The sequence below is a fragment of the Lynx canadensis genome, chromosome A1 (assembly GCF_007474595.2).
Source record: "Lynx canadensis isolate LIC74 chromosome A1, mLynCan4.pri.v2, whole genome shotgun sequence".
NCBI classification, from domain to species: Eukaryota; Metazoa; Chordata; class Mammalia; order Carnivora; family Felidae; genus Lynx; species Lynx canadensis.
In genome coordinates this window covers 109,617,481-109,633,096 of record NC_044303.2, presented here as the reverse complement: position 1 = coordinate 109,633,096, position 15,616 = coordinate 109,617,481, and the positions used below count along the sequence as shown (strand labels likewise).

Here is a 15,616-nt window from a genome sequence, read left to right as displayed (position 1 = left end):
CAATATATAACTTTTGTGATGGGCCTTTTTCACCTGGCATAACTCGTCTGAGGTTTATCCAAGTTGTTGCATGTATTGATAGTTTATTACTTTTTATGGTGAGTTGTAATGTATGGTGTATATATGTAAAGTTTAACCATTCACCTGGTAAGTAGTAATGTATGGTGTATATATGTAAAGTTTAACCATTCACCTGTTGAAGGACATCAAGGCAGTTTATAGTTTCTGGCTGTTATGAATAAAGCATCTATGAACATTTGTACACAGATTTTTTTTACACAGATTTTTGTACACAGATTTATTTATTTTGAGGACAGAGAGTGTGTGTGTGAGCAGGGGAGGAGCAGAGAAAGGGAGAGAGAATCCTAAGCAGGCTCCACGCTGTCAGCCTGGAGCCTGATGTGGGGTTCAAATCCACATACTGTGAGATCATGACCTGAGCCTAAACCAAGAGTTGGATGCTTAACTGACTGAGCCACCCAGGTGCCCCTTCACACAGATTTTTATGTGAATGTAAGGTTCCATTTTCTGGTATGGATGCCAAGAGTACTTTACAATTTATTCTAAGTCAGAAATTTTTAATGTGTCAAAAAAGAAGAAAAAGAAGGGTCACTTGGGTGGCTCAGTTGATTTGAATGTCCGACTCTTGATTTCAGCTCAGGTCATGATCTCACAGTTTGTGAGATCAAGCCCTCTGTCCGGCTATGTGCTGAGAACATGGAGACTGTTTGAGATTCTCTGTCTCCCTCTCTCTCTGTCTGTCTCTCTCTGTCTCTCTCAAAATAAATAATCTAAAAAAAAAAGAAAAACCTAAAAAAAAAAAGGTCAACACTAATGTGACTTAAAAAAAGGAAAAAGAAAAAAAAGAGGGGAGGGGGAAAAATGAAATTTTTTAAGTGTCAAAAATAATGGTATTAATTGGGGCGCCTGGGTGGCGCAGTCGGTTAAGCGTCCGACTTCAGCCAGGTCACGATCTCACGGTCCGTGAGTTTGAGCCCCGCGTCAGGCTCTGGGCTGATGGCTCAGAGCCTGGAGCCTGTTTCCGATTCTGTGTCTCCCTCTCTCTCTGCCCCTCCCCCGTTCATGCTCTGTCTCTCTCTGTCCCAAAAAATAAATAAACCTTGAAAAAAAAAAATTAAAAAAAAATAATGGTATTAATTATAGACATAATAAAAAATAGTAGTTTTCAATGTTTCTTTTACCTAAAGGAAAAACTATAATTTCTGATTAAGAAATTCTAGTTTTTACACATTGGAATAATAGATTGTCATGAAAGACTGTTGTCATGATGAATTCCCGAAAAGGGAAATATGAAATTACATGCATAAATGTTAGAGAATCACAAAATTTGTGAATAGGTACATAAGGTTGTTAACTGATCAGTTTAGCTGATTGCTATTCACTGTTTTTTATTGAAAATCCTATTTTTATCCCTCATTGCATTTTGTATTTTTCACTGAACCAATGGATTGTGACAATCTTTGCATATCAGTACAGAAAAGCCTCCTCATTCTTCTTTTTTTTCTTTTGTCCTTTTTATTTTTTTTTTTATTTTTATTTTTTTTTCAACGTTTTTTATTTTTGGGACAGAGAGAGACAGAGCATGTACGGGGGAGGGGCAGAGAGAGAGGGAGACACAGAATCGGAAACAGGCTCCAGGCTCCGAGCCATCAGCCCAGAGCCTGACGCGGGGCTCGAACTCACGGACCGCGAGATCGTGACCTGGCTGAAGTCGGAGGCTTAACCGACTGCGCCACCCAGGCGCCCCACTTTTGTCCTTTTTAAAAGCTGCATACTGTTTTTGGGGGGCATCATGTATTCAGCCAGCCCTCTCTTGATGAACACTTGGGTTGTTGCTGATATGTTATAAACAATTCTGTAGTAAATAGTGTTGTACATATATGAATTCATACATCTTCAGGCATATCTGAGGATAAATTCCTGAAGCTCGACTACTGGGTCAGGTGGTAAATAATTGGTAAATATTGCCTAACATTTTAATATTTTAAGATATGAGACAGACATAAAAAAGATTAGCCTTTAAAATATTAATATTGGAATTTTGATTGGAATTTCATTGTTAGTAAAATGATTAAAGAATAAGTTGTATATGGTAGTTGAATATGGAACAACAATAGGTACTGTTGTAGAATTGCGTAGAATACATGTAGAGTAACAGTGGCTACTATTAAGTTCTTACAGTGTGGTAGTAGGCATTCAATGCAATAAACTATGGTAGTAGTACACACTTTATTTCATTTTATCTTCCTAGCAGTTCAGTTTTGTTGATGTGAAAACCGAAACCTAGAGAGGTTTCCTGACTCAGTCATAGTCGCGTAGGTGAATGGTGGTGTAATCCAGAATTCCACATCTTCTTTATCCATTAATCTGATGAATGCCCAACTGTAATATAAATGAGAATAAAAGTACTGAAAATATAAAATGGTAGTATTTCATTATATAAATGCTTAGATATGACCGTACTCAGTGACATAATGAAATAGTCAGGCATATGTAAACATCATGAACGCAACAGCTACAAATGCAGACTGTTATAAGTATGTTGTATCGGTGATCTGAGTACCTTGACTGGGGGGCCTGGGTGGCTCATTAAGTTGAGTGTCCAACTCTTAATCTCAGCTCACATCTTGATTTCAGGGTTGTGAGTTCAGGCCCTTTGTCAGGCCCTGCGTTGGGCTCCCACTGGGTGAGAAGCCTTCTTTTAAAAAAAAAAACAAAAAACCCAAAAAACAGGTCCTGATTGTGTAGTTCATGGGTTTGAGCCCCGCATTGGGCTCTGCGCTGACAGTGTGAAGGCTGCTTGGGATTCTCTTTTTCTGTCTCTCTCCCTTTCTCTCTCTCTCTCTCTCTCTCTCTCTCAAATAAATAAACTTAAAAAAATTTTTTTAACTCCCCCTCCAAAAAACAAAAACAAAGAAGCACCTTGCTTGGTGTTCCTGTCAATGGCATGGTCTTTTAAAATAGTAACTACCTCTTGGTATTCTGAACAAAATAAAGTAGTAGTTCTTTCCTCAGTTTTGTACATTGCTCTATTATTACCATGGAAAAGCACTTTGTCTTTATATATAAAATAGAGTTTGGGTCTAGACTCAGGTAATCATAAATAATTTTTTTCATTCATATGAATATATATTAGGACATCAAAATTGTACGGGACAATTCTTCAGTGATAGACCATCCCATTCATTTCAGGATATTTAGTATCCATGGCTCCTGCCTATGAATACCAATCATGTTCTCAAATGAACCAGAAACTCAATCTACAAATTTCTAAAATATTCTAGGCTGGGGAGTAACTGCTCCTTTGAGATCGATTGTTTGAGTGTTATAAACTGTATTTGTTATAGAAGCTAAATTTCTTTCTTTTTATGACAAAAATTATTTGATATCATTACCCAATAAAAACTTTCATAAATTTAGAGTCATATTTCAGTTCTTCATCTTCATATCTAATCAGTTCATCTACTGCACTTACTAAATGAATTTTAAATTAATGTCACATTGTGATTGGAAATGACCTTAGATTTTGCAGACTAAAGCAAGTTAGAAGTGTGTTTCTGCTCTATAATGACATGACTGCAGAAAATGAGAGTAAATGCTTAAAAGTTTTGACATTGCCATGACATCAGCTGCATGATTTTTGTATTTCTCAGAGATACCAGTTTGCTGGAATAGAAATATACACAGTGTTCTTTACCATAGATTTCCTGAGAAGGAAAATTTATCATCTGTAAATGATATAGACCAGTAATTTTCAAACATTTAAAAGACTTAAAACAATTAAATACATTCATCGTACCAGACCTCGTATGGAAGCACAATGTGCAAAACACATGAAAGTGAAGCTCTCTTTAGAATTTGTCTGGGCTTGAGAACCCCTAAACTCCTACAGTGGCCCCCTCAGGGCCACCATGGACTCTCTAGGGCTCTCAGAGCATCTTGACACCCCTGGTTTATAGAGACCACCATTACTCCTTTACTACTAAATAAAATAAGGGCATATTTATACCTCATGACAAGGTAAAGAGTAATTTTTCCTAATGTATAAATATATCTGATAAATTTTTACAAAAAATACCAAAAAACTCCCAAACCGCCAAGTAGATCTCGAATCAACACCTAGAATTTGGAGTGTCTGCCCTTGTGATTTTTGTCTCTGGGGTTGTTTTTTATTTTTTTTTTAAAACTTTATTTAATTAGGGAGAGAGCCCGAGGAGGAGGGGCAGAGAAGAGAGAGGATCCCAAGCAGGCTCAGTGCTGTCATTGCAGAGCCCGATGTGGGGCTCCATCTCACACACCGTGAGATCATGACCTTAGCTGATATCAACAGTTGGACGTTTAACCGACTGAGCCGCCCAGGTGCCCATGGGGTTGATTTTTTTTTTTAATTTTGTTTGTCATCTTTGTCTTTGGGATCTTACTGCCTGTGGAATGGTTCTCCCTACTGGCAGCCACAGACCTCAGCCTCCCATTTCACTTTACAGGCGTACTTCGTTTTATGATGCTTTGCTTTATTGCGCTTTCCAGATAATGTGGTTCTCCCTGTGTCGGGCAATCCATTGGCACCATTTTTCAAACAGCATTTGCCCATTTCATGTCACTGTGTCACATTTTGGTAATTACTACAATATTCCAAAGTTTTTAATTAGTATCATATTTGTTATGATAATCTCTGATCAGTGATTTTTGATGTTACTATTAGAATTGTTTTGGTGTGTCACGAACTACGCCCACATAAAACAGCAAACTTAATAAATTCGTGTGCTCTGACTACTCTGCAGGCTGGCTGTTCCCCATCTCCCTTCCTCTCCTGGTGGCCTCTATTCTCTGACACACAGCAGTATTGAAATTAGGCTAATTAACTGTATAGCAGCCTCTTAAGTGTTGAGGTGAAAGGAAGAGTCACACATCTCTTTAAATCAAAAGCTAGAAATGATTAAGCTTAGTGAGGAAAATCTGTTGAAAGCCAAGATAGGTGGAAAGTCAGGCTTCCTGCACCAAACAGCAAATTTTGTCTGTAAAATCAAAGTTCCTGAAGGAAATTAAAAGTGCTAGACTGGTGAACACACAAATGATAAGAAAGCAAACAGCCTAATTGCTGATGTAGAGAAAGTTTTAGTGTTTTGGATACAAGATATTAGCCACAACATTCTCTTAAGCCAAAGCCTAATCCGGGGAAAAGCCCCAAGTTTCTTTAATTCTGTGAAGGCTGAGAGAGGTGAGGAGGCTGTAGAAGAAAAGTCTGAAGGTAGCAGAAGTTGGTTTGTGAGGTTTAAGGAAGGAAGCCGTTTCCATAACATGACAGTGCAAGCTGAAGTAGCAGGTGCTGATGTAGAAGCTGTAGCAAGTTATCCAGGAGATCTAGGTAAGATAATTCATGAAGGTGGCTATGGTAAACAACAGATTTTCAGCGTAGATGACAACTTTCTATTGGAAGAAGATGCCATCTAGGACTTTCATAGATAGGTGAAGTTGGTGCCTGGCATCAAAGCTTCACAGGACACCCTGACTCTCCTGTTAGGGGCTAATGCAACTGATGACTCTTAAGTTGAAGCCAGTGCTCATTTAACACTCTGAAAACTCCTAGGGCCCTTAAGAATTATGCTAAATATACTCTATCTTTCCTCTATAAATGGAACAACAAGGCCTGGATAACAGCACATCTGTCAACAACATGGTTTACTGAATATATCTTTTTTAAATGTTCATTTATTTTGAGAGAGGGGGAGCATGAGTGGGAGTGGGGCAGATGGGGGCAGGGAGAGAGAGAGAAAGAGAGAGAGAGAGAGAGAGAGAGAGAGAGAGAGAGAGAGAGAATCCCAAGTAGGCTCCGTGCTGTCTGTGTAAAGCCTGACACAGGGCTTGATCTCACAAACTTTAAGATCATGACCTGAGCTGAAATGTAGAGTCGGACGCTCAAGTGACTGAGCTACCCAGTTGCCCCAGTTTACTGAATATTTTAAGTCCACTGTTGAGACATGCTGAGAAACAAAGATCTCTTTCAAAATATTACTGCTCGTTGACAATGCTCCTGATCACCTAAGGGTGCCGATGAAGTTGTACAATGAAATGAATGTTGTTTTCGTGTCTGCTAACATGACATCCATTCTGCAGCCTGTCCATCAACTCTTGTTATTGAAGAAATACATTTCCTAAGGCTGTAGCTGCCTAGAGAGTTATTTCTCTGATGGATCTGGGCAGAGTAAATTGAAAATCTTCCAGAAAGGATTCACCTTTCTAGGTGCCATTAAGAACATCCATGATTCATGGGAAGAGATCAAAATATCAGGATTGACAGGTGTTTGGAAGGGGTTGATTCCAACCCTCGTGGATGACTGTGAGGGTTTCCAGACTTCAATGGAGGAAGTCAGTGCAGATGTGGTGGAAACACCAGGAGAACTAGGATTAGAAATGGAGCCTGAAGCTGTGACTGGCTTGCTGCAGTCTCATGATAAACCTTTAATGGATAAGGAGTTGCTTCCTTTTTTTAAAAATGTTTATTTGTTTTTGAAAGAGAGAGAGGGACAGAGTGCTAGTGGGGGAGGGGCAGAGAGAGAGGGAGACACAGAATCCAAATCTGGCTCCAGGCTCCGAGCTGTCAGCACAGAACCTGATGCGGGGCTTGAACCCATGAACTGTGAGATCATGACCTGAGCGGAAGTCAGACACTTAACCCACTGAGCTACCCAGGCGCCCCGATAAGGAGTTGATTCTAATGGATTGAACAAAGAAAGTGGTTTCTTGAGATGGAATCTACTCCTGGTGAAAATGCTGTGAAGATTGTTAAAATGACAAAGGATTTAGAATATTTCATAAACTTGTAGATAAAGCAGTGGCAAGCTTTGAGAGGATTAACTCCAATTTTGAAAGAAGTTCTGTGGGTAGAATGCTATCAAACAAACAGCATCATGTTCTATGGAGAAATCATTCTTGAAAGGAAGAATCCATCACTGCAGCAGACTTTGTTGTCTTATTTTAGGTAATTGCCACAACCACCCTAGCCTTCAGCTACTACCACTCTGATCAGTCAGGCAAGACCCTCTACCAGCAAAAAGATGATGACTGGCTGAAAGGTTAGATGATGGTTAGCATTTTAAGCAATAAGATATTAAAAAAAATTTTTTTTGTTTATCCATTTTGAGAGAGAGAGAGAGAGAGAGAGAGAGAAAATCCCAAGCAGGCTCTGCAGTGCAGGGCTGGAATCCAGGAACCTCAAGATCATGACCTCACTTGAGAGTTGGACTAACTAATGTTCAACCAACTGAGCCACCCAGGCGCCCCATACAATATTTCTTATTTAAGATTTGTATACACTGTTTTTTAGACATAATGTTATTGCACACTTAATAGATTACAGTATAGTATAAATATAATTTTATATATACTGAGAAACCAAAAAATTCATTTAACTTGGTTTATTTCAGTATTTCAGCTTCATTGTCATTTGCAGCCCAACCCGCAATAGCTCTGAGGTATGCCTATATTTTGTTGACTCGTGGAGGTCACTAATAGGGCCTTACAAAGTGAGTGTCAGCTTTCTAACACTGTATTTTAGGTAAACCTATCCTAAATATGTCCTTGAAATTTGATGAAAGTTCTCGTAAGGTTACTCGTAGAAAGGTAATGTTTTTACATAGATGTTGTAGATCTGATTATTTTACTCCGTTGTTTGAAATCCTCCAGTGGCTTCAAGTTGCTGTTAACTTAAAGACCAATAATTGTGCTTCTTCTTATCTCTGCCTACCTCTGTAGCCAGGTATCCCGCCTGTTTGTTCCAGGCTTCCTACTCTTTCCAGCTGATCTGGCTTTTTATTTATTTATTTATTTTTAACTTTTTTGAGTGCTTAGTTTTTTTCCCATTTCAGGATCCCATAACATACTCTTTTCTTGCTACCCCAGCCTGAATTGGCTACCTCTTATTTTATCAAGTTTTAGCTTAAACATCATCTTGGGGAAACTATATGTCTTAGTCTTGCTATAATGCATTCTCATACTATCCTGTACTTTTTTGCTTCATGATATACCAATTGAAATTAAATAGTGTGTATTATTTTTCATTTGTATGTTCTTGCCATGGATTGTCACCTGCACAAATGTAGAGACTATGACTACCTTGTCCATCACTGTATCATCACTGTTTAGCAGAGTGTCCAATACATAATAGATGTTTGATAATTAACTGTGGAAGAATTACGGATATGTGTATAAAATCTTATGGTCATTTTCTTCTTTTTTTTTTTAGGTTAAAGAAAGACCTGATGTGGGAGTTTATATCAAAGATTTATCAGCTTATGTGGTAAATAATGCTGACGATATGGATAGAATTATGACTCTAGGCCACAAAAATCGTAAGTGGTAGTGCATAATTGTGATTGAACATTTATGTGTTGAGTAGGCTTTTATTTATAAAAATGATTTTTAAAAATCCTCACAGTGGACTATGAAGGTACTAAATTCCTATTTTATGATTGAGGAAACTGAATCTTAGTTTAAGTAACTTGTCCAAGGTTGTATACTACTTAGTAAGTGGCATAGTCTTTGAGTGTAGACTGTTAGTCATCATTAACCAAGCTCTTTACTGCTTCCCTTTTGTTGGGGAGAAAAGCAAACCAAAATTAAATGAAATTCTTTTTAAGAATTATTCGAAGTTTTGTGTAAAGAGTAAGAAACTTCAGCACTGTTGAAACGCAAGCTGCCTTGGGCCTAGTACTAGTGGTGCTGCCAGCAGCAATTAGAGATCAGAGGTAAAAAATTAAGAACGTAGGAAGTAAACGTCTTTTTAAGATTTTTTTTTGACTAGACTGTAAATCTAGCAAGCTCAAAGAAATTAAAGAAAAATTTAAAAATCAATTGTATTCTTATAAACCAAGTAATAGACCACATGATAACAGGAAAATGAGCAAAAGATATATATGAATATGTTACTTACAGAAGAACTATACACAGCAACCAGCGTATGAAGGTATGTTCAACAGGACAATTAATCAGGAAACAGCAGTGGGAAACAGCAGTGTATTAGAACAGCAGTGGGAGATATTTCACCCATTGTTTTCGACGAAGGGATATCCAGGTTCATGAAGCTCTGACGAAACGGGCACTGGTGATGGGAGTGTAATGCGCTACAGCCTTTCTGAAGTGTAGTGTAATGGTATCTGTTGACATTTTTTAGAATGCATGCCTTTTACACTTGCTCTTAGCCAAAAGGCCAAGAAGCGTTAGAGAGTGCATGCCTTTTGACCCAGTGTTTCTAATTCTAACACGTATCTATCTACCTACTTACTTATATTGATATATATGTAGAAAAATATTTTCTTAATATTTAAGTAATCTCTACACCCAGTGTGAGGCTCAAACTGACAAACCTGGGATCGAGTTGTATGCTCTTCCAAATGAGCCAGCCAGGCACCTCTAGAAAAATATTTTTAGACATAAACAAACAAAATGCCTTATTGCAACATTATTTGTAATAGTAAAAGTTTGATGTAGTCTAAATAGCTATCAGTCAAACATTGTCTATACAGATTATGGTACAGAAATACTATGGAACATAATGAAGTTATAAAAAAAAGAAAGAGTAAATCTACATGTAGAGACCTGAAAGATTTTCAGGGTATAGCATTAAATGAAAAGAAAGCAAATCACAAAATAGTATGTACTGCATCATCTCATTTATGTATGTAAAAAAGCCAAATTATTAAACAACTCTGTATTTGGGCTGTGTGTGTGTGTGTGTGTGTGTGTGTGTGTGTGTGTAGACTTGTGTGTATGTTAAATACAAAAGAAAAGAACATTTAATAGTGGTTACCTTTAGGGAAGGGGAAGTAAGTTTGGGCAAAAGGGATATATGGAGCCTTTACTTTATGTTTTCAGATGTCTGTATTTTCAAATTTTTTTATACCAGGAATATGATCATGTATTGCTTATTCTATAAAAAAATTTTTTTGACTTAAGAGTCCATTCACAGTAGTGATCAAAACTTTCCATTAAGAACTGAGAATTGGGGCACCTGGGTGGCTCAGTTGGTTAAACATCTGACTCTTCATTTTGGCTCCGGTCATGATCTTGCATTTTGTGAGTTCAGGCCCCACGTTGGGCTCTGTACTGATGATGCAGAGCCTACTTGGGATTCTCTGTCTCCCTCTCTTTCTGCCCCTCCCCTGCTCACACATTTTCCCTCTCTCTCTCTCTCAAAAATAAACGTTTAAAAAACAGAAACAAACAAAACAAAAAAAGAAAAAAAAGAATTAATTTGGTATGTGAGATTGATTCAAGGAAAACTATAATTCTAATGAGAGAAATAAGAGAAATAAGAAGAAATAAAAAAAGAGAAATGAAGCCAAAGACATTTTAAGACGTAAGATAGAAGAGAGAAAAATACTCTTAATTAATAGATTGAATCCAAGAATTAGACATTTAGTACAAATACCAAATAGAAAAGTTCTAACATAAAAATAGTAATTTTATCATATGGAAATAGAGTAAAGTAACTATCCAGAGGACAGTAGCAGAGCAAGGAAATGTGACAGTAAAAGCTGTTATTCTAAACAGATGAAAAATTGATACAAATATAAAATTAGTTCCCATTTTGTGCAGGAGGTCATAGTATAGAACTAGTTAATTTTACACTTAAGAAAATAAGTCTTTAGGGGTACCTGGGTGGCTCTGTCAGTTAAGCGTTTGACTTCAGCTCAGGTCATGATCTCACGGTTCGTGGGTTTGAGCCCCACGTCTGGCTCTTTGCTGACAGCTTAAAGCCTGGAGCCTGCTTTGGATTCTGTTCTCCCTCTCTGCGTCCCTCCCCCACTCATGCTTTGTCTCTCTCTGTCTCTCAAAAATAAATGTTAAAAAACATTAAAAAAAGAAGTCTTTCATTTCATGAATATGTGATGTGCTTGGCAACTAAAATGCAAATTTAAGATAGTCAATTATATTTGCATTGCGGGCACTATTGTGAATTTGCTAATATTTCTTTAGACCAGTGTTTTTCAGCCGTTAAACAATAATCATTTTGGGGCGCCTGGGTGGCTCAGCTGGTTAAGCGTCCGACTTCGGCTCAGGTCATGATCTCACGGTTCGTGGGTTTGAGCCCCACGTTGGGCTCTGTGGAGACATGCTCAATGTCTGGTGCCTGCTTCCCATTCTGTGTCTTCCTCTTTCTCTGCCGTCCCTTGCTCACGCTCTGTCTCTCTCAAAAATAAAATAAAACATTAAAAAAAAATTTTTTTTAAATTATCATTTTCTTTGAAAATTTTTATTTTTGAATAGATCATCCATACACATGTTCTAAAATTCAAAAGGCACAAAAGTAAACATTGAAAAACAAATCTTTCTTTTACCCTTGGGTGTCACTCACCTAGTTCCCGCCCCAGTGGCACCCTCCATTAATTTCCCACGTACCCTTCCTGATACAGTCCATGAATGCCCAAGTGCAGTTTTACAGAGAGTGCTTGTCCTTTTTTCAGGAGCCAAATAATAGTAGTATTTATTCACTTAAGGGTGTTGTTATAGAAATCATTTCACATCAACACATGGTAGACCTTTTAAAAATAGCTATATAGTATTTCGCTGGATTTATCTACATAACGTATTTACCCAATATTTTATTCATGGACTTTTGTGTTGTTTTCACTCTCGCTGTTATTAGTAATATTGTAGTAAATATTCTTACATATGTGAGCTTATACACATGCAATCATATTTATAGCATAAGTTCTCCTTACCATCTTGAAAAACATAAATATTTAATTTTTTCTTTTTTTTTTTTTTTAAAGTTTGTTAATTTATTTTGAGAGAGACAAAGACAGCATGAGTTGGTCGGGGGGGGGGGGCGGTGCACAGAGAAAGAGGGAGAGAAGGAGAGAATTCCAAGCAGGCTCCATACTGCCAGCTGAGAGCCCACATGGGGCTTGAAGTCATGAAATTGTGAGATCATGACCTGAGCTGAAACCAAGAGTTGCACGCTTAACCGACTGAACCAACCAAGCGCCCTAATTTTTTTCTTAATCCAAAATAAAAATTTTGACACAAATTAAAGCTGTGGAATTTTGTTTTATTTCCATATGTGATATTTCAGTAGGTTGGAGTATTGAGTCAACTTGACTGCTGCAAGCAGTTTTCTCCTTAGGGATTATAACATTCAGTATAGCTTGTCTGTTGCATTGCTTTGTTTTCATAACTGGGAATAAAAATCAGTCATAAATCCCATGCTGTACTTATGTTGGAAAAATAATAGGTACTAAAATATTTAATACCAGTTTTTTACATTACATGTTTTCTCCCACCCCAGATTAAAAATCACATAGTTGTAAAACTCTTCCAACCCTTTGATCCACTAGTGCCAGTTTGAAAAATACATTCCATAGACACAGTCCTTAAGAGAAAGAGAGGTATCTGCTCAAAGATGCTTGTATTGTTGTTCCTTATGAGGACCTAAAATGGGAAACAATCCAAGTATCAGGGAATAGCAAAATCAGTTTTAGTAAGATTTGCAAGTTGTTTTTGCATGGAAATATAGGAGATAATGTTAGGTGGAAAAAAACAGAAGGTAAAATAATACTCTGTGGAAACATGTATGTGTAGTACTACTTACCGGATGTTATAAAGTGGTGTCGGATCAGATTTTTAAAGATTAAAAAAAAATTTTAATTGTGGCATTACTTTTTTTTAATGTTTTATTTATTTTGAGAGAGAGAGAGAGAACAGGGGACGGGCAGAGAGAGGGAGAGAGGAAGAGAGAGAGAGAGAGAGAGAGAGAGAGAGAAAGAAAGAAAGAAAGAATCCCAAACAGGCTCCGTGAGATCATGACCCGCGCTGAATTCCAGAGCCAGACGTTTAACTGACTGAGCCACCCCGGGGCCCCTGGATATTTGGTTATTTTTAAAGATGCTCCCTGGTGTTACACTTTCTAAGAACTTCCTTCCTTTCTTCAAGGTTCTGTTGGCGCAACTAATATGAATGAACACAGTTCCCGTTCCCATGCCATCTTTACAATTACTATAGAATGCAGTGAAAAAGGCGTTGATGGTAACATGCATGTCAGAATGGGGAAGCTCCATCTTGTAGACCTTGCTGTAAGTAACAGGATACTACTGAAGGAATAACCTTTGTTGTTTTTTACCTTTTATTAATGGATAAAAATTCAAGTGAAAATGTGTAATTTACATACAGTTTTTAAGTTGTTTACTTATGTACGTGTTTAACTTATTTATCATAGAATATTTCTAATGTATACAAAAGTAGTTAGAATAGTAGAATGATCTCCCATATACCCGTGACCCAACTTCAGCGATTACCAGTTCATGGCCAGTCCTGATTCATTTTTGCCTTTAGCCACTTTTTCCCTTCCCGTATTATTTTGAAGCAAATTCCAGATATCCTGTCAGATTTTTCAGCATCAAAGTCTGTTTTAAACTGTCAGAGGCATAGTCTGTATTTTTTATTTGAGCTTTATTTCTTTGTCTGTTGCTAGGGTTCAGAAAGACAAGCAAAAACTGGAGCTACTGGACAGCGCCTGAAGGAAGCCACAAAAATCAATCTTTCCCTTTCCACCCTTGGTAATGTAATTTCTGCCTTGGTTGATGGAAAAAGCACTCATGTTCCTTATCGCAACTCTAAATTGACTCGTCTTCTTCAAGATTCCTTAGGAGGAAATTCAAAAACCATGATGGTAAGACTTAATTGTGGAATAGTTAGCATCAGGCAAATTTCAGATTCCTGTTTATGTATTGCCATGACTTTTTAAAAACCATTGATATTTCACTTTTTTTGATTTTGTGATGATTCTTTTGGAAGAACATCATGTGTGCTAACCCATATAATGGTGTTTAGAAATCTGTGTGGTGGTTGCTTTCTTGTTCCAGAAGGCCAGAGAGGAACCATCTATGCTTAAGAAATTCTTTTTGATATATTTGTAATGGTAGTATTAATTTTGACTGCATCAAGGGTAAAATGTTTTGTATTCCTGATTCAACAGTGTGCAAATATTGGGCCAGCAGATTACAATTATGATGAAACTATTAGTACATTACGGTATGCTAACCGTGCTAAGAATATTAAAAATAAAGCTAGAATCAATGAAGATCCAAAGGATGCTTTGCTTCGTCAGTTTCAGAAAGAAATAGAAGAACTGAAAAAAAAGCTTGAAGAAGGTAACTTTTTCTCAAAATACTAATGTTAATATTGGCTAAAAATATATTGTTTAACCACTAAGTATTCTAATAAAAATCACTTATTTAAATTCTTTGAGCATCTAACTTTGATATTTTAAGGAATATTTCTACAAGGTAACTTGATACATACTTTAGCATTTTCATATTAAGTTTAATTATGTAATATTTGTGTATGTAATTTTTAAAAATTGATTTAATTTAAACCTCCATCTCAATCCCTATGACCTTTTATAGATTTCATTTGACCACTTATTCAATAATGAATTTTTTTGTCTCCATATAAGAGTGAGTTTTACCATATATGTATTTAGGTGAAAATGACCTAGAGTATCAGTCACTGTTGTTCAAAATAAAGAAAGCTATCAGAGAGTCATGGGTAAACCACATTTACTCTAAGTCAAAATTCATTGTGTGGCTTTGAAAATAATGCTTTCGTTCTTAAATTTGAACATGAGATTGAATTTGAGGAATCCTTTTCTAATAAGGTGTTAGAAGGTTAGAAAGTTTGAAGACCTTGTTCATGAGGGTAAGAAATTTACCAGCTGTCATTAAGTGCTCAATGACTCTCTCCACTTCATGCTAAGAGCTGATTGGCATAAGGGGTGCTTTGCATAGCAGATAAACAGAGGGCTTAAAATAGCTTTTTTACAGTTTATGGGGAAACTGGATACGTCAGATGTGAATTCCAACATCACAAATGTTTGGAGATAGTACTGATTGAATAAATTTGAGTAAGATTATTGAGGAAAAGCAGTATAATTGAGTTGCCTCTTAGGTAATGAAATTTGGTATTTTAAATATGACCACTAGGTGGTATTTATAGTCAGTATGTTTTAAAGGTTTAAATTTCTTAGATTTGTTAATGTTCATTTCATCCTTTATTTTGCTGCCTTAATTTTTTTACCTTTTTTAATTGTGGCAAAATGCACATCACGTAAAATTTACCATTTTAACTACTTTTATTCGTTTATTCATTAAGTATGTTAACCTTGTTCTGCAACCATTACCACTGTCCATCCCTAAAACTTTTTAATCATCCCCAAATGAAACTCTGTACCCATTAAACATTTACTCTCCATCCCCCTCTCTGCCTCAACCCATGGTAACCTCTGTTCTATCTCTGAATTTGACTATTCTAGATAAGTCCTATAAGTAGAATCATATAATATGTGTGCTTTTATGTCTGGCTTATTTTACTTAGCATAAAGTCCTCACAGTTCATCGATGTCATAGCATGTGTCAGAATTTCCTTCCTTTTAAAGGCTGAATGATACTCATTCTTTGTATACACCCCATTTTGTTTATCCTTGCATCTGTTGATGGGCACTTGGGTTGCTTCTGCCTTTTGACCACTGTGAATAATCGTGCTATGAATGTGGGGATACAGATACATGTTTGAGTTCTTGCCTTCACTTGTTTTGGGTATA

At 36.8% G+C, this 15,616-nt stretch overlaps 1 protein-coding gene across 3 annotated transcripts in view; it reads left to right on the top strand.

Annotated features, from left to right (window-relative positions):
* The window catches only part of KIF3A (kinesin family member 3A), a 48,488-nt gene that overhangs the window by 13,836 nt on the left and 19,036 nt on the right, over nt 1–15,616 (top strand). For all 3 annotated transcript variants that reach the window (XM_030317903.2, XM_030317895.2, XM_030317887.2), the window contains exons 5-8: nt 8,264–8,369; nt 12,952–13,091; nt 13,490–13,687; nt 13,994–14,168. In XM_030317903.2, the coding sequence (XP_030173763.1) occupies nt 8,264–8,369; nt 12,952–13,091; nt 13,490–13,687; nt 13,994–14,168 (619 nt within the window). The remainder of the gene's footprint in view (nt 1–8,263; nt 8,370–12,951; nt 13,092–13,489; nt 13,688–13,993; nt 14,169–15,616) is intronic.